This window comes from Acanthochromis polyacanthus, unplaced genomic scaffold (genome assembly GCF_021347895.1).
Source record: "Acanthochromis polyacanthus isolate Apoly-LR-REF ecotype Palm Island unplaced genomic scaffold, KAUST_Apoly_ChrSc contig17, whole genome shotgun sequence".
In the NCBI taxonomy this organism is placed as follows: Eukaryota; Metazoa; Chordata; class Actinopteri; family Pomacentridae; genus Acanthochromis; species Acanthochromis polyacanthus.
Genome location: NW_026131303.1, coordinates 1 through 18196, shown reverse-complemented (window position 1 = coordinate 18196; position 18196 = coordinate 1). Strand labels below are relative to the sequence as shown.

The window sequence follows — 18196 nt, the reverse complement described above, 5'->3', positions numbered from 1 at the left end:
GGTTCTGACGAGCACAAGATGTTTCTGTATGATGATATTTTGCCTCTTCTTAGAGATCCTTCCTCTTCAGTTCCTAAGGTTCCATCTACGATTCATAATCTCTCAAATGATCAGGATACAAAACAAACTGGCAAAAGTCAGAAGTTATTTCTGTTTACATCTTCTCTCTCCATTCCAGTTTCTGTGGGTTCCTAATGGAATATTTAGGGATTAGGTTTTGTTCAGAGTTGACTAACATAATGTCAATAAATAAACAGCCGTTTGTACAGAAACTAAAAACAAATCTGGATAAGTGGAAATGTTTCTCTATGGGGAAAATTAACACTGTTAAAATGCTTGTGGCTCCACAGTTTCATTATTTATCAGTGATGATTCCAATAACACCACACAATACATTTCTGAAACATATAATGGGCTAAGCAAAGAATGTCTTTGGAACGGTAAGAAAGCCAGAATTGGACGAAGAAAACTCACAGCTCTGAGGGAGGACGGAAGGATGGAGTTATATAACCTCGTATTTGAAATGAATAAACTAACTAGACATTGGAAAGATGAAGCCGCAGATGTTGAGTGGATTTAGATTGAGAGGAAAACAGCAGCTCCGTTTAATATTATCCAGTTGTTCTCGCAAAAGTCTACAAATTCATGACAGAAGAACCCGATCTTCCAACATTCACAGATGGGCACAGGCTCATCAGAGGCTGAGAACTTCTCCTGAAAACACATTTATTCTTCTGTGTGGAATAACCCTTTAGTGCCAACTGGAAAATCTTCCTTTTTGTGGTGGAAATAGCTTGAACAAGGAGTGCAAAAATAGAACATTTATATGGAGATGATCATTTTATGACATTCAGTGTGTTAAAAGGAATGTTCAACGTGACTGACAAAGGGGATTTGTGGACACACTTTCAGATTAGGAGCAGTGTGGGTTCAGTTTTTAGTCTACAGCAGATACAGAGGGATAACAGGATTGGATGACAAACCAAGTCCTCTTCAGTCAGCATCAGTGTTTTACTAGAAGCTCTGGTCTTCTGAAGGTGCTGCATCTGTATGTGACGGTCTACAGTCTGAGATGAATGAAGAGGCTTGGAAGAATATTATTTCAAAAATAGGATGGGCAACTAGAGATGCGAGAAGCAAATGTATCCACAATAAAACTGCATAGATATTATTCTACACCTTCAAGGTTGTTTAAAATGGGGCTGTTACAAACTGATACGCTGGTACGGATCTCCACTGTTTCTGGGAATGTCCTTTAATTTTCCCATTTTGGACTGAAGCTATCAAGAACTTGGAAAAATGGACAGGCTTGTCTGTCCCAGCTGTGCCTCAGTTGTGCTTTGTGGACAGCCGTCTCTCGTGTACGGTAGGCCTGGTGGTCGCTGTGTTGGTGGAGGAGCCCTCATAGACCCAGCACTGAGCAACGGCTGGAAGGGATGACTGAGACTTTCTCCTCTGAAGTTCATCATGTCCAGGATGAAACCAACAACACATGGATGTATTTTATGTCATTTATTAAAATATCTTGATTGTGCCACAGTCTGTTCTTGTGTTTTTTTCTTTTTTTCTTCAGAAAGCTGGAACTGGTTTTCTTTTCTGGATTCTCCTGAAAGTTGTTGTGTTTTTCTTTCTTTTTTCTTTCACTTCATGAAAATAAAAAACTTTCCAAAACAAACATAAAAAGGTTTAAAGAAAGCTGACTGTGGCTCCATCTAACATTTAATCCACTCGTTTCTGAATCACGTGACCTCTCCGTGACCCCTGACCCGGTTAAATCCCGGCTCTGTGATTGGCTGAGGTGACGACAGGTGAAGATGGCGGCAGGTGTCCTGTCGGTGCTGCTGCTGAGCGGCCCGGTTCTGCTCGGACTCTCTGCCGGTACCGGACCGTCCTCTCCCGGGTCACATCCGGACTCTGAGCGCGGCATGTTAGAGCTGCAGCGCGTGCGGAGTCTCGCAGCGCAGCCGCGGTACGGAGAGTGTTGGGCGCGCGCTCTGGAGCACTTGGTCGTGCGCTGCAGGGATATGACGTCAGAGAGCCAGAGCCGTATCGCGCTGCGATTTGCCCACTGTCACCTGAGCAGGTAAACTAGCAGCTGCTGCACGCTGAGGAACTGGATTAAAATGCAGTTTAATGAGCACAGGGAGCAGGAGAGAGGCTAACAGAGGCTTATAGAAGCTAACAGAGGCTTATAGAAGCTAACAGAGGCTTATAGAAGCTAACAGAGGCTTATAGAAGCTAACAGAGGCTTATAGAAGCTAACAGAGGCTTATAGAAGCTAACAGAGGCTTATAGAAGCTAACAGAGGCTTATAGAAGCTAGCACCCTTACCCTCCCAGTCCTGGTAACTGGTTAAAGTTTATCATCTGAATGTCCCTCAGTGCTGCAGTTTAAACCGAGATCTGAGCATGAAGCTAACATTAGCATCATTAGCTGCACAACACACACAACACATCTTCATATCAGACAGTCTTTACTTGATAACAGACTGAAGTTCTGATTGATCTACTGGATCCTCAGAGCTTCAGCAGACAGTCACTGGATTGTTTCAGGTTCAGAGGGATTTGGTTTCATTTGAAGGGTTTCCAGAGATCAGGACTTAGTGCTGATTACAGGGTTAGCATCAGCATTTACCTGGATGTTGCTAAACGCTGGGTTAATGTTAGCATCAGTGTTTAACTGGACGTGACTAGACACTGGGTACATCTGTCACTTCAGTCTTTCGTTTTTGAAACACAATCATTAAAATACCAGCATGAAACCCGTTACTAAACAGCCAGAGAAGTTATGCTTTTAAAAGAAAATCAAAGAGAAGCTAAACTCCAAACTGAGCTCATTTATAGACGACTTTTATCCAGTTGATGAAACTGAACTTTAGTAGAAACGTGTCCTAACGATCACAGTGCTGCTTCTGTTTGTGTTGTTTTAGTCTGTTTTTCCTTCTCTAAATGACTGTATCCATAACTACACATAAATATACATGTATGAGCATAGATTACCTGTAGGTCCACTCTGTCCTCTGATAGGCTGGAGTCTGTCCCAGGTTCACCTGGACAGGTAAGGGCCTATCCCAGTATTATCTCTGTATGTAGACCCATAGGTCTACAGGTGTGATGGGACTCAGTGTTTGATGAAGGAAACCTGCTCAGGAAGCTTCTTTCTCTCTTCAGCTCAGGTAGAGATTTCCCATCATGCCCTGAGGGCTCTGAGGTGAGCAGGTGTACAGGTGAGATGGATGCTGTGGCCTTCAACACCTACACAGAGTTCTTCACCCACACTCACTCCATCTGCCACTTCCTGCAGTCTGAGGCCTGGCAGCGCCGCGCTGAGAGCACCATGTACAGGTGAGCTCACAGGTAGCACCATGTACAGGTGAGCTCACAGGTAGCGCCGTACAGGTGAGCTCACAGGTAGCGCCGTACAGGTGAGCTCACAGGTAGCGCCGTACAGGTGAGCTCACAGGTAGCGCCGTACAGGTGAGCTCACAGGTAGCGCCGCGTACAGGTGAGCTCACAGGTAGCGCCGCGTACAGGTGAGCTCACAGGTAGCACCGTACAGGTGAGCTCACAGGTAGCACCATGTACAGGTGAGCTCACAGGTAGCACCATGTACAGGTGAGCTCACAGGTAGCGCCGCGTACAGGTGAGCTCACAGGTAGCGCCGCGTACAGGTGAGCTCACAGGTAGCACCGTACAGGTGAGCTCACAGGTAGCACCGTACAGGTGAGCTCACAGGTAGCACCATGTACAGGTGAGCTCACAGGTAGCGCCGCGTACAGGTGAGCTCACAGGTAGCGCCGTACAGGTGAGCTCACAGGTAGCACCATGTACAGGTGAGCTCACAGGTAGCGCCGTACAGGTGAGCTCACAGGTAGCGCCGCGTACAGGTGAGCTCACAGGTAGCACCATGTACAGGTGAGCTCACAGGTAGCGCCGTACAGGTGAGCTCACAGGTAGCGCCGCGTACAGGTGAGCTCACAGGTAGCGCCGTACAGGTGAGCTCACAGGTAGCGCCGTACAGGTGAGCTCACAGGTAGCGCCGTACAGGTGAGCTCACAGGTAGCGCCGCGTACAGGTGAGCTCACAGGTAGCGCCGTACAGGTGAGCTCACAGGTAGCGCCGCGTACAGGTGAGCTCACAGGTAGCGCCGCGTACAGGTGAGCTCACAGGTAGCACCGTACAGGTGAGCTCACAGGTAGCGCCGTACAGGTGAGCTCACAGGTAGCACCATGTACAGGTGAGCTCACAGGTAGCACCATGTACAGGTGAGCTCACAGGTAGCACCGTACAGGTGAGCTCACAGGTAGCACCATGTACAGGTGAGCTCACAGGTAGCGCCGTACAGGTGAGCTCACAGGTAACGCCGCGTACAGGTGAGCTCACAGGTAGCACCATGTACAGGTGAGCTCACAGGTAGCACCGTACAGGTGAGCTCACAGGTAGCGCCGTACAGGTGAGCTCACAGGTAACGCCGCGTACAGGTGAGCTCACAGGTAGCACCATGTACAGGTGAGCTCACAGGTAGCACCGTACAGGTGAGCTCACAGGTAGCGCCGTACAGGTGAGCTCACAGGTAACGCCGCGTACAGGTGAGCTCACAGGTAGCACCGTACAGGTGAGCTCACAGGTAGCACCGTACAGGTGAGCTCACAGGTAGCGCCGTACAGGTGAGCTCACAGGTAGCGCCGTACAGGTGAGCTCACAGGTAACGCCGCGTACAGGTGAGCTCACAGGTAACGCCGCGTACAGGTGAGCTCACAGGTAGCGCCGCGTACAGGTGAGCTCACAGGTAGCGCCGTACAGGTGAGCTCACAGGTAGCGCCGTACAGGTGAGCTCACAGGTAGCGCCGCGTACAGGTGAGCTCACAGGTAGCGCCGCGTACAGGTGAGCTCACAGGTAGCGCCGCGTACAGGTGAGCTCACAGGTAGCGCCGCGTACAGGTGAGCTCACAGGTAGCGCCGTACAGGTGAGCTCACAGGTAGCACCGTACAGGTGAGCTCACAGGTAGCACCGTACAGGTGAGCTCACAGGTAGCGCCGCGTACAGGTGAGCTCACAGGTAGCGCCGCGTACAGGTGAGCTCACAGGTAGCGCCGCGTACAGGTGAGCTCACAGGTAGCGCCGCGTACAGGTGAGCTCACAGGTAGCGCCGCGTACAGGTGAGCTCACAGGTAGCGCCACGTACAGGTCTTTTAGTTTTATTTTGTTAAAACACATTTCAGTTTTAGTCTCATCTTTATCCTTATGTTCATCTTCTGACACTTGTGTTCTACTGTAACAGGATGTTCGTCGTGGTAAAAACATGGTAAGCATACCTGTATCTGTGTTTAGTCGTCTAAGCTCAGAGTGCACCATATTACTGCTGCATAATAATGTCTAAGGCCTGTCAGAAAAAGCAATTCATGATCATGTTCTTCACAATCTTGTTTATTTTCTGTGTATGTAAACAAATCACTTTCAACCTGCCAGAATAAGACGTCAAAAGAAGGTCATAACAGCTGAACTGTTCTGTCCATTTGAAGTTAGAATGTCCTCACAAGGACATCAAAGCCAGCCAACACAGTGTTTGTTGAAGGGCATCAAAACTTAACTGAATGCCCACTTTTACTAATCAGCATTTGTTATGAGGACATTAATGGACCATCAGAACATTTAACTGCATAAAACCCATTTTCACCATTTATAAGAACTTTTTTTCAAAGTGCGCCATGAAAAACGGTGTAGAAAAATATAAAACTGCTGCGACAGGAAAAAGGGCCGAGTGTGGCCAGAGGCCTAACCGTTCAGCCCATCTGTGTCTTGGTTTTATCCCATTATCCCGGTTTAATTTTAGAAAGCGCTTCTCTCCAGGATGACCTTTGTCAAGTCTCCCGTAATGCTGAACACTCGTTCATGAAAGTAAATCCAGACCCAGAGGCTTCAAGGTCACGTACGCCAACTAAAAGTCCAAGCCATGTCGGAAATCTGGGATCTGCTGAGACAAAAGCTCATCTTTGTATTTTCTCACTTCCTGTTGAGCACTGTTGGCCTTGGGTTGTTTTGACTGAAGGGATGATGAAAACTTGGTGGCCAAAAACTTAAATGGTGGTTTTGGGGGAACCTCTTCAACATCCCTGGATGGATCCCCATCATTCCTCCTCACCCATACACCCTCTGGGTTGCTGATATGGAGGCAGTGGCACCTAGGATGTATTTTTCTGCTTCTTTCAAAAGTTCCTCCTGTACTCCATCATCTGAGTGTTCAGTGAGTGTTTCTCCAGCCACAGTTGGGTCAGGAAGCATGCTGCAGCTGCAAGTGGAGAGAATCTGGCCTCACTAGGATTTAGGAAGCAGCTGAACCTTCGTTCCAGGTCAACTTTCATTTTGTTTGCCAGACCACACATGTCTCTGTGACAAGACTCCAAAGCAAACTGGGAGAGGAGAGTTATCAGATCCAGTGGGGCTGCCACAGAATCCTTCACCTGAAGAAAGCGTGAAACCATCTGAAATGTGCTGGACCATCTTATCACACCGCTAGGAATTAGCACAAGTCCATAGATATGGTGAAGTTTCTCCGTTGCAACTGAAGACCTACAAACTGTTTCACAATGGCTTTTACCTTTTCCAGCACAGCATTAACAGAGGCGTCCTTGTGGATCATGCAGACAATCAGGTGTAGGGTGTGAGCAAAGCAGCATGTCCGCTCAGTAAATCCTCCATAGCTGAAAAACAGACAGTATTTAGTTATTTATTCAATGGAAAATGTGTACACATGCCTCAAAGTACAACATCTGAGTAGTTTGACTAACAAAGGTATATACAGTTTGATTAAATTAGTTCAGATAGTATTAGGTAGCACTGATAAATCTGTTCAGGAATATTTTAGGTGACCACACTTAAGATGCACTTAGAGAAAGGAAGGAAGCATTCAGACTCTTGGTGGTCCAAATGTCAAGGCCACTTGTAATCCTGCGTGCAGAAGCCAGAGGAAAAGAGGTGTTACTTGTACTGCCTGAATTATGTCATAATCACATCTATGTTTTACACTGTAGAAATCAGAGTTACAGCCTAAAACAAAGAACAGTGTCATTTCAAAAAGGTTTACAACCGTTAACCGTAACACAGAGTTCTGTAGCACAGGCCAGAAAGTAGAACAAGTAAAAACATGTGGTACAATGTCTAAACACACGGAGCTCAGATCACCTTTATCTGTTCAGTGTGCCACTATCAATATTTCCTGAAAATGTCATGAACATCTGTGTAGAACTTTTCAGGTATGTTGCTAACAAACAAACAGACGGAGAGAAAAACATGACCTCTTTGACGGAGGTAATGACGGTTATAGATCTGATTCACAGCTCTCTTACCGTCACCCTCCGTTCTCTCCACCACAGCTAACAGCCGCGGGCTAAAAGTATCAATGCTAGCTTAGGTAAAAAGTTAGTGTTAGCTAACTGCTAGCGCATTCTCAAATAGTGTATGCACAACTTCATATTAAGCTTCAGCCTCACCGTTGGCTTAAGGTTCCTTAGGTCTACATGTAGTTGATCCTAAAACTCACTGACATCAATCTCCACTTGATGTTTACTTTGTCAGACACCGCAGGTCTTCAGGTGTCTTTTTACATTTGTTGTTTTTTCCACAAAACTGGCTCTCCATCCTCGTTAGGAACGATGCACTCAGTGGGTAACAGAAGTGTCCATAAGTCTTCTCTTCTTTTTCTTCCCACTTGAAAAGTCGCAGCTTCACGTGAAGTTTGTAATCTGCTCCTCATAACTGCTGTGGAACCGAGTCCTCAGTGGCAGAACTGGACGTGTACCGACACCGTGTGGGGGGTGAGGCTGAGGGGTGAGGCTGAGGGGTGAGACTGAGGGGTGAGGGAGTGAAAGCTACACTGAGCGTTAAGATAACTAATTGGTTGAAAGGCACAGAGGATGGCTGTAATCCAGCGTTTCTTTTTCGTCGTGTCTTTACTCATCAGCTGATAGTGAACACAGGTTCCGTTTTAATTTTTGTTGTCAGCACTTCTTAAATTCATGTTCTTAGTCACAGAAAAAAGGATCGTCAGCAAAAAGTTTTCCTTTAAGTTCTCATTGATATAATTAACCCTGACCCACGTACAGGTAACACCGTGTACAGGTGAGCTCACAGGTGTGTGTGTGTGTGTGTGTGTGTTAGGCTGACAGATACCTCGGCAGGTGTTGTGGAGCAGCTCCAGTCCACCAGGGAGATGGCTGAGGACCTGATTGAAGCCCAGAGTGCTGCCTTACAAGTGCAGCAGGAGATCCTGACCAATGGAGAGGAACTGAGAACCACCCTGAGAGACTCGACCCAGGGTGAAGAACACACCTCTATGGAAACAACAGACACAACACAGCAGCCACCTGTCTGACTGACCCTACCTGTCTGTCTCTCAGGGGTGCGTTCCCTCCTCTCAGAGCTCAGCAGTGTCTCTCAGCAGCAGCAGGTGGCGCTGTCTGAACTCTTCAATAGAGTTTCCTTCCTGCAGAGTTTCCTGCTGATGGAGGCTAACAGTCTGAGTTCCTGCTGCTGCAACGCTGCAGCTCTATGCTGCGCCTTCCTGCTCACCTGCACGCAGCGCACCTGTAGAGCCAGGTAACTCCTCCTCACACACCTGTAGAGCCAGGTAACTCCTCCTCACACACCTGTAGAGCCAGGTAACTCCTCCTCACACACCTGTAGAGCCAGGTAGCTCCTCCTCACACACCTGTAGAGCCAGGTAGCTCCTCCTCACACACCTGTAGAGCCAGGTAGCTCCTCCTCACACACCTGTAGAGCCAGGTAGCTCCTCCCCACACACCTGTAGAGCCAGGTAACTCCTCCTCACACACCTGTAGAGCCAGGTAGCTCCTCCCCACACACCTGTAGAGCCAGGTAGCTCCTCCTCACACACCTGTAGAGCCAGGTAGCTCCTCCTCACACACCTGTAGAGCCAGGTAGCTCCTCCTCACACACCTGTAGAGCCAGGTAGCTCCTCCTCACACACCTGTAGAGCCAGGTAGCTCCTCCTCACACACCTGTAGAGCCAGGTAGCTCCTCCTCACACACCTGTAGAGCCAGGTAACTCCTCCTCACACACCTGTAGAGCCAGGTAACTCCTCCTCACACACCTGTAGAGCCAGGTAGCTCCTCCTCACACACCTGTAGAGCCAGGTAGCTCCTCCTCACACACCTGTTGAGCCAGGTAGCTCCTCCTCACACACCTGTAGAGCCAGGTAGCTCCTCCTATTGTGTGTGTGTGTGTGTGTTCAGGTTACCACTGTTGTTGTTGGTGTGTTTGAACTTCTACCTGGAGAAGAAGATCTACCAGTCTGTGATGAACCAACCTGAGCACCAACACCTGGTCAGTGGTTCACCTGCTGCTCACCTGATCCCAGCTTCATCCAGCCGTTTTTAGATGTTTTTCTGGATCTAAATCAACATTTCTAACATTCTCAGACACGTTCTCTGCAGGTTTTCTTTCTCTTCATGTTAAAACGTTGTTTTTATGGCTTCAGAACATGTTAGGAGTTTATTCCTGTTTGTTTCTCATGTCTCTGGTGAGTTTTCAGCATTTGTTTAGTTTTGTGGACATTTTTCTGTTGCTTTTCTTCAGGATTAGTTTTTCTTATTGCTCGCTGAGATGTTCTCGCACGTTCCGTCTCCAGGAGCTTCTCTCCGTCTACGTGGGCATCCTGCGGCGCTTCATGATGGCCGTGGCAGCGTCCGTCCTGCTGGTGGCGTACATCCGCTACACCGACCCGCTGCAGGAGAGTCTGAGGCTGCTGCAGCAGCTGCAGGACACACAGAGCAGCCTGCAGGAGGCGCTGCAGCGCGCAGGTGAGTCCAGGTCGCAGGTGAAGGAGCTCAGGAAGCTGCTGAAAGCTTTGGTCGTGTCTGACTGATGGTTGTGTCTCTGCAGAGAGTCTGTGTCAGAAACAGAAGTCAGAGGACAGGCGGCTGCAGGTGAAGGTGAGTCAGTCCAGAAAGGTGAGGTCATACATGTACACCTGCTGCAGCTCTCTGATTGGTCAGACCAGTCACATGCTTTCCAGAAATCAGAGCTTCACAGGAGAGTGGAGGAACGAGGAGGAGAAGAAGAGGAGGAGGAGTCTCCACCCACAGACGGCTCTCACCTGTCTCACTCAGGTCAGTACCTGAACATCTCATGAGAACCTTCTGTCCTCATGTTCCAGCTGCTCTCAGCTCCCACAGGATCAATTTAAAACATGTTCTTTTAGAACTTCACATCAGAGTTTGGTCTGGACTCCCTGTGAGGAGCACCTGTAAACAGAAGAACCGAGAACCTCCTTTAGAACCAGAACCAGGCTCAGGGAACATTTTCCTCGACTGGTTGGGGTGAGGGTGGACCATCAGTACCAATAGAACAATGAACGTTTTGGAGGTGGGTGAGAAGATGAGCTGTAGATCAGAGAGAAGAACATCATCTACAGATTGAAGCTATAGTTTTCTACGGACCGTTCTCGTAGAAACAGGAAAAGGCCTCAGAGAGCATCCTCCTCCACGGCTGCTCAGTCATTGGATCATTCCTGACAGATAAAATCTTTAGTTTAAAATGACCTTGACCACAGGTGTGTGCGTCATGTACGGATACCGGATCACGTGACCTAAACATGTAGCGGAATTGATGGAACTCAGAAACACCCCTAGCCTAGCCGCGCTAGACAACCCACGGCAACGAATTTAATTCTCTGCCAGGGTGGGTCTAGTTACCCTCCATAAGGCTCGAGGCTGGATTCTCCTAAAACTGGCCGGACCAATCACCATGAAGTGTAGAGTCAGAAGGCGGGCGTAACTAAGTGACGACAGAGGCGCGACGATTCTGACAGAAACAACCGGCGCACAATAAACGGTTATCTTTGGACTCGGCTTTGGCCACAGCCCTTAAAGATTTGAAGCTAAAATTCAACTTGAAAGATAAACAAAGGACGGCACTGAAGTGTTTCATTGAGAAGAAAGACGTATTTGGACTTATGCCGACGGGATATGGCAACTCCTTAATATACCAGTTGGCTCCGCTGGTTGGGAAGCTAATGGGACTTAGCCACAATCCGCCGGTGCTCTAGGAACTCCGTCAGCCTATTCGTTGCACTGATAGGTTGTATACCTACCCAATTGCTGCAGAGGGATTTGATAGACAACCTTTTAGCCCGCCTCCCTCCCTGTCGAACGTTCCTAGACCCTTGTGCCGTCAGAAACATGGGTCCAGCATGGCTAGGCTAAAACACCCCCACAGTTTAGTCAGTTGTTCCTTGGTGGAATAAATAATCTAACTTCCCTTCATTCTTTCAAATCTCCAACAGAGCTGATTATCAGCTTCCATCAGTGATCTGTCTGCTCTGTGGTCCACTCCTTTCAGACGTTCTCCTGATATGTTTTCGTAGAAAAGTGTTTCTCCATCGATTTTTTTTTTTTTTTTTTTTTTTTTTTTTTTTTTTTTTTTTTGTGTGTATTCCACCACAATATTTCACGGCTGTAACAGTTTAGCTCCGCTTTGGTGAAGAACATCAGGGAATTAATTTTCAGGGTCTGTAGCAGTAACTTAAGTTGGTAAATGAGAGACATTAGAATGGGACATGTCTGTGTCTTCAGACCAGAAACAGGAAGTGAGTTGGGTGATGGACATGTGTTGTTAACGCTAGGGGCTGCTATGATTGGTGGAACTCACGGGAGGCGGGCCAAAATTGCAGAAAAGTTGCAGTAATTGGACAAAATTGCAAGAACACCCAGAATTCATGGGGACTGGTTGAAATCGCGATAGTTCTATCTTCTCCAGGTTGGTTCCTCCTCACTAGATCCTTCATGTGGTGGATCTGCTCTCAGATGGACGTGTTTGGATAAAAGCTTCTGATAAATGAAACTCTAGGACCAGTACAGAGACCAGTTAGATCCCGTAGGACCAGTAAAGAAATCACATGGACCAGTAGGATCAGTATAGAGACCAATGAGAACCAGTAGGATCAGTACAAAAATCACATGGACCAGCATAGAAACCAGTAGGACCAGCATAGAGACCAGCAGGACCAGTATAGAGACCACCATAGAGACCAGTTAGATCCAGTAGGACCAGTAAGGAAATCATATGGACCAGTAGGACCAGTACATAGACCAGTAGGAGCAGCATAGAGACCAGTAGGAACAGCATAGAGACCAGCTAGATCCAGTAGGACCAGTAAAGAAATCACATGGACAATAGGACCAGTAAAGAGACCAGTTAGAGCCAGGAGGACCAGTACATACATCACATGGACCAGTATAGAGACCAGTACAGAAACCAGTAGGACCAGCATAAAAACCATAAGACCAGTATAGAGACCAGTTAGATCACAAGGACCAGTGAGGAAATCACGACCAGTAGGACCAGTACAGAGACCAGTTAGATCCAGTAGGACCAGTAAGGAAATTACATGGACCAGTATAGAGACCAGTATATAGACCAGTAGGACCAGTGGGACCAGTAGAAGGTTTAGGGCTGTGGTTCTGGATTCAGAGCAGCTCCATCAGTGGTTTTATTACAGCAACATTAAAATGGTGCTAATAAAGGAATGGATGGTTCTGGAGTGTTACTTAAAGAACAGTCTGGTTCTGGTGGTTCTAACAGAGGAACAAGCATCAGTCTGGTTCTGGTGGTTCTAGCAGAGGAACAAGCATCAGTCTGGTTCTGGTGGTTCTAGCAGAGGAACAAGCATCAGTCTGGTTCTGATGGTTCTAACAGAGGAACAAGCATCAGTCTGGTTCTGGTGGTTCTAACAGAGGAACAAGCATCAGTCTGGTTCTGGTGGTTCTAGCAGAGGAACAAGCATCAGTCTGGTTCTGGTGGTTCTAGCAGAGGAACAAGCATCAGTCTGGTTCTGATGGTTCTAGCAGAGGAACAAGCATCAGTCTGGTTCTGGTGGTTCTAACAGAGGAACAAGCATCAGTCTGGTTCTGGTGGTTCTAACAGAGGAACAAGCATCAGTCTGGTTCTGGTGGTTCTGGCAGAGGAACAAGCATCAGTCTGGTTCTGGTGGGAACAAGCATCAGTCTGGTTCTGGTGGTTCTAACAGAGGAACAAGCATCAGTCTGGTTCTGATGGTTCTAACAGAGGAACAAGCATCAGTCTGGTTCTGGTGGTTCTAACAGAGGAACAAGCATCAGTCTGGTTCTGATGGTTCTAACAGAGGAACAAGCATCAGTCTGGTTCTGATGGTTCTAGCAGAGGAACAAGCATCAGTCTGGTTCTGATGGTTCTAACAGAGGAACAAGCATCAGTCTGGTTCTGGTGGTTCTAACAGAGGAACAAGCATCAGTCTGGTTCTGATGGTTCTAACAGAGGAACAAGCATCAGTCTGGTTCTGATGGTTCTAGCAGAGGAACAAGCATCAGTCTGGTTCTGATGGTTCTAACAGAGGAACAAGCATCAGTCTGGTTCTGATGGTTCTAGCAGAGGAACAAGCATCAGTCTGGTTCTGGTGGTTCTAACAGAGGAACAAGCATCAGTCTGGTTCTGGTGGTTCTAACAGAGGAACAAGCATCAGTCTGGTTCTGATGGTTCTAGCAGAGGAACAAGCATCAGTCTGGTTCTGATGGTTCTAACTGAGGAACAAGCATCAGTCTGGTTCTGATGGTTCTAACTGAGGAACAAGCATCAGTCTGGTTCTGGTGGGAACAAGCATCAGTCTGGTTCTGGTGGTTCTAACAGAGGAACAAGCATCAGTCTGGTTCTGATGGTTCTAACTGAGGAACAAGCATCAGTCTGGTTCTGATGGTTCTAACAGAGGAACAAGCATCAGTCTGGTTCTGGTGGTTCTAACAGAGGAACAAGCATCAGTCTGGTTCTGGTGGTTCTAACAGAGGAACAAGCATCAGTCTGGTTCTGGTGGTTCTAACAGAGGAACAAGCATCAGTCTGGTTCTGATGGTTCTGGCAGAGGAACAAGCATCAGTCTGGTTCTGGTGGTTCTGGCAGAGGAACAAGCATCAGTCTGGTTCTGGTGGTTCCTAACTGAGGAACAAGCATCAGTCTGGTTCTGGTGGTTCTAACAGAGGAACAAGCATCAGTCTGGTTCTGGTGGTTCTAACAGAGGAACAAGCATCAGTCTGGTTCTGGTGGTTCTAACAGAGGAACAAGCATCAGTCTGGTTCTGGTGTTCTAACAGAGGAACAAGCATCAGTCTGGTTCTGATGGTTCTGGCAGAGGAACAAGCATCAAGTCTGGTTCTGGTGGTTCTAACTGAGGAACAAGCATCAGTCTGGTTCTGGTGGTTCTAACGAGGAACAAGCATCAGTCTGGTTCTGGTGGTTCTAACAGAGGAACAAGCATCAGTCTGGTTCTGGTGGTTCTAACAGAGGAACAAGCATCAGTCTGGTTCTGGTGGTTCTAACAGAAGGAACAAGCATCAGTCTGGTTCTGGTGGTTCTAACTGAGGAACAAGCATCAGTCTGGTTCTGGTGGTTCTAGCAGAGGAACAAGCATCAGTCTGGTTCTGTGGTTCTAACAGAGGAACAAGCATCAGTCTGGTTCTGTGGTTCTAGCAGAGGAACAAGCATCAGTCTGGTTCTGGTGGTTCTAGCAGAGGAACAAGCATCAGTCTGGTTCTGCCAGTGGTGTTCTAACAGAGGACAAGCATCAGTCTGGTTCTGGTGGTTCTAACAGAGGAACAAGCATCAGTCTGGTTCTGGTGGTTCTAGCAGAGGAACAAGCATCAGTCTGGTTCTGGTGGTTCTAGAGAGGAACAAGCATCAGTCTGGTTCTGGTGGTTCTTAGCAGAGGACAGCATCAGTCTGGTTTCTCGGTGGTTCTAGCAGAAGGACAGCATCAGTCTGGTTCTGGTGGTTCTAGCAGAGGAACAAGCATCAGTCTGGTTCTGGTGGTTCACAGAGGAACCAAGCCATCAGTCTGGTTCTGATGGTTCTAGCAGAGGAACAAGCATCAGTCTGGTTCTGGTGTTCTGCAGAGGAAAACATCAGCTGGGTTCTGTGGTTCTAACAGAGGACCAAGCATCAGTCTGGTTCTGGTGGTTCTAACAGAGGAACAAGCATCAGTCTGGTTCTGATGGTTCTAGCAGAGGAACAAGCATCAGTCTGGTTCTGGTGGTTCTAACTGAGGAACAAGCATCAGTCTGGTTCTGGTGGTTCTAACAGAGGACAAGCATCAGTCTGGTTCTGATGGTTCTAGCAGAGGAACAAGCATCAGTCTGGTTCTGGTGGTTCTAACAGAGGAACAAGCATCAGTCTGGTTCTGGTGGTTCTGGCAGAGGACAAGCATCAGTCTGGTTCTGGTGGTTCTAACAGAGGAACAAGCATCAGTCTGGTTCTGGTGGTTCTAACAGAGGAACAAGCATCAGTCTGGTTCTGGTGGTTCTACAGAGGAACAAGCATCAGTCTGGTTCTGGTGGTTCTAACAGAGGAACAAGCATCAGTCTGGTTCTGGTGGTTCTAACAGAGGACCAAGCATCAGTCTCTGGTGGTTCTAACAGAGGAACAAGCATCAGTCTGGTTCTGTTCTAACAGAGGACAAGCATCAGTCTGGTTCTGGTGGTTCTAGCAGAGGAACAAGCATCAGTCTGGTTCTGGTGGTTCTAACAGAGGAACAAGCATCAGTCTGGTTCTGATGGTTCTAGCAGAGGAACAAGCATCAGTCTGGTCTGGTTCTGAGAGGTTCTAACAGAGGACAAGCATCAGTCTGGTTCTGGTGGTTCTACAGAGGAACAAGCATCAGTCTGGTTCTGGTGGTTCTAACAGAGGACAAGCATCAGTCTGGTTCTGTGGTTCTACAGAGGACAAGCATCAGTCTGGTTCTGGTGGTTCTAACAGAGGAACAAGCATCAGTCTGGTTCTGGTGGTTCTAACAGAGGAACAAGCATCAGTCTGGTTCTGTGGTTCTAACAGAGGACCAAGCATCAGTCTGGTTCTGGTGGTTCTAACAGAGGACCAAGCATCAGTCTGGTTCTGGTGGTTCTAGCAGAGGACAAGCATCAGTCTGGTTCTGTGGTTCTACAGAGGAACAAGCATCAGTCTGGTTCTGGTGGTTCTAACAGAGGACCAAGCATCAGTCTGGTTCTGGTGGTTCTAACAGAGGACAAGCATCAGTCTGGTTCTGGTGGTTCTAACAGAGGACCAAGCATCAGTCTGGTTCTGGTGGTTCTAACAGAGGACCAAGCATCAGTCTGGTTCTGATGGTTCTAGCAGAGGAACAAGCATCAGTCTGGTTCTGGTGGTTCTAACAGAGGAACAAGCATCAGTCTGGTTCTGGTGGTTCTAGCAGAGGAACAAGCATCAGTCTGGTTCTGATGGTTCTAACAGAGGACCAAGCATCAGTCTGGTTCTGTGGTTCTAACAGAGGACAAGCATCAGTCTGGTTCTGGTGGTTCTAACAGAGGACAAGCATCAGTCTGGTTCTGGTGGTTCTAACAGAGGAACAAGCATCAGTCTGGTTCTGGTTCTCCTTCGTATCCTTTTTTTATCTGATAGGAAGCGTTCTAATCGTCCTGAGTTCCGTTTCAGATGTTTGAGTGAAGCTGAGGTCCATCAAACAGATCATCATTGTTCTAGCGATTAGAATGGAATCAGAACTTCCTGTGTGATGTCACTTCCTGTTGGTAGTTACTGTAAATGTTCCTGTGTCGTTCTCAGGTTCCAGCGTGGTCCTCAGCAGAACCTCTAAGTCCTCTCCTCTGGTCCACAGTGTCCTGGTGGAGGAACCCCGGGTGGGTCTGATCACATTATTGACGACTGATCGATCAGTTTGTGTCTCTGGACTTTCATTGATCAGAGTTCCTGATGGAACGGATCCTAAACATTTCAGAACGTTTTCACATCCTGTGGATATTTTTAGTGGTTGTGACATTTTCTAATAGTTTGAATTCATGATTATTTTTCACGTTTCAACAGTTTTTCTTCATTCATGTGAGATCTGGTGTTTGTTTATTTGAGATAGAAGAGAAAGTCCTTCTCTCCAATCAGCTGTTTGTTCTCTAACATCAGAGTCTCTAGAACAGTGGTTCTCAACCCTGTTCCTCAGGACCCCATGTCCTGCATGTTTAGATTTAGAACACACCTGATTCAAATGATCAGCTCGTCATCAAGCCTCTGCAGAAGCATCTAAACATGGAGGACATGGGGTCCTGAGGAACAGGGTTGAGAACCACTGCTCTAAAGAACCTTTTCTGTCTGACATGAACACGATGTTTTCTTCACTACGCTGGAATGGACTACAGAACATTATTTTATTTTACTAGAGTCCTCTATCAGTAAACTTTTACTACATTAATATTAGTGTTTATTTTTAACATCATTTTCATTGTTTTTGGACATTTTATAAAACGAAAGTCAGATTTTTAAAATGTCATTTTAGACGTTTGTTAAAACTTAGACATAATTTGGCATTTTTTGTTTTCCATATTGATATTTTAAAACTAAGTTCTGCTGTGTTTCAGAATATATTCTTTTCTATATTTATCTATTTTTGAACACTTTTCTGTATTTAGATCTTTTTTTGGAGGTGTTCATCAGTCATTTTATACTTGATGGTTTTTTAAAAGAAAGATTTCTATAGATTTTTTCAACGTTTTCTTGTGACCTATAATTTTCAAACCTTTTAAAATTTGTTTATTTGTGTAGAATTAACATTTTCCTGATATAACTTTATTATTCAGTGTTTTAACTGTGACCTCTGTTCTCCATCATCTGCATGTTCTCCATCATCTGCATGTTCTCCATCATCTGCATGTTCTCCATCATCTCCATCATCTGCATGTTCTCCATCTCCATCATCTGCATGTTCTCCATCGTCTGCATGTTCTCCATCATCTGCATGTTCTCCATCTCCATCATCTGCATGTTCTCCATCATCTGCATGTTCTCCATCTCCATCATCTGCATGTTCTCCATCATCTGCATGTTCTCCATCTCCATCATCTGCATGTTCTCCATCGTCTGCATGTTCTCCATCATCTCCATCATCTGCATGTTCTCCATCATCTCCAGCCTCGTTACCGTCTGAGGAGCAGGAAGTCAGAAAGTCGCTCATGAAGGAAACTTTGATCTTCTGCTGAATCCTGTTTTTATTTTTAACTCTGTATTTTTTTTAAAAAAATCAATAAACCAGTTTTAAAATGAGAGCCTGCATTCAGTTGATTAGAAGAACCTCCAACACTCAGACCTGAACATCAGTAGGTCACAAACATGAAAGCAGCAGAGAGAGAACTCCTGATATCA

The 18196-nt window shown here is 46.8% G+C and overlaps 2 protein-coding genes and 1 long non-coding RNA gene across 37 annotated transcripts; all 3 read left to right on the top strand.

Annotated features, from left to right (window-relative positions):
* The first annotated feature begins 1783 nt into the window (after positions 1 to 1783).
* LOC127532769 (uncharacterized) lies at positions 1784 to 9276 on the top strand. 31 transcript variants are annotated; one of them, XR_007940413.1, is made up of 7 exons: positions 1784 to 2083; positions 3171 to 3344; positions 8157 to 8314; positions 8396 to 8687; positions 8781 to 8811; positions 8843 to 8873; positions 9060 to 9154. XR_007940413.1 is itself a non-coding variant. In XM_051944800.1 (5 exons), the coding sequence occupies exons 1-4, from the start codon at positions 1815 to 1817 to the stop codon at positions 8596 to 8598; spliced, it is 804 nt and encodes a 267-aa protein (XP_051800760.1). In that variant the 5' UTR covers positions 1784 to 1814; the 3' UTR covers positions 8599 to 8625; positions 8750 to 8804. The 31 variants fall into 31 exon arrangements, 4 of the variants coding, with proteins under 4 accessions (XP_051800760.1, XP_051800759.1, XP_051800758.1 ...); XR_007940404.1 differs by having other exon boundaries at positions 8396 to 8718; positions 9060 to 9153; XR_007940405.1 differs by having other exon boundaries at positions 8396 to 8718; positions 9091 to 9108.
* Positions 3384 to 4621, top strand: LOC127532771 (uncharacterized). 2 transcript variants are annotated; one of them, XR_007940418.1, is made up of 4 exons: positions 3384 to 3544; positions 3627 to 3708; positions 4357 to 4412; positions 4547 to 4621. It is a non-coding gene; the product is annotated as an uncharacterized LOC127532771 (long non-coding RNA). The 2 variants fall into 2 exon arrangements; XR_007940419.1 differs by lacking the exons at positions 3384 to 3544; positions 3627 to 3708 and adding an exon at positions 4106 to 4194.
* Positions 9242 to 18097, top strand: LOC127532770 (uncharacterized). Of its 4 annotated transcripts, none has more exons than XM_051944806.1 (5): positions 9242 to 9342; positions 9647 to 9818; positions 9901 to 9950; positions 10019 to 10127; positions 16613 to 17254. In XM_051944806.1, exons 1-5 carry the CDS (start codon positions 9316 to 9318, stop codon positions 16831 to 16833), a joined length of 579 nt encoding a protein of 192 aa, XP_051800766.1. In that variant the 5' UTR covers positions 9242 to 9315; the 3' UTR covers positions 16834 to 17254. The 4 variants fall into 4 exon arrangements, with proteins under 4 accessions (XP_051800766.1, XP_051800765.1, XP_051800763.1 ...); XM_051944805.1 differs by lacking the exon at positions 9242 to 9342 and adding an exon at positions 17966 to 18097 and having other exon boundaries at positions 9350 to 9818; positions 16613 to 16686; XM_051944803.1 differs by lacking the exon at positions 9242 to 9342 and having other exon boundaries at positions 9350 to 9818.
* Positions 18098 to 18196: the final 99 nt, after the last annotated feature.

Coding starts and splice junctions, on each gene's coding strand:
- LOC127532769 (XM_051944800.1), top strand. CDS start 1,815: ATGGCGGCAGGTGTCCTGTCGGTGCTGCTGCTGAGCGGCCCGGTTCTG. Junction 3,345..8,156: donor GCTGAGAGCACCATGTACAG/GTGAGCTCACAG, acceptor TGTGTGTGTTAG/GCTGACAGATACCTCGGCAG. Junction 8,315..8,395: donor CCTGAGAGACTCGACCCAGG/GTGAAGAACACA, acceptor TCTGTCTCTCAG/GGGTGCGTTCCCTCCTCTCA.
- LOC127532770 (XM_051944803.1), top strand. CDS start 9,500: ATGTTAGGAGTTTATTCCTGTTTGTTTCTCATGTCTCTGGTGAGTTTT. Junction 9,819..9,900: donor GGAGGCGCTGCAGCGCGCAG/GTGAGTCCAGGT, acceptor GTGTCTCTGCAG/AGAGTCTGTGTCAGAAACAG. Junction 10,128..16,612: donor CTCTCACCTGTCTCACTCAG/GTCAGTACCTGA, acceptor TGTCGTTCTCAG/GTTCCAGCGTGGTCCTCAGC.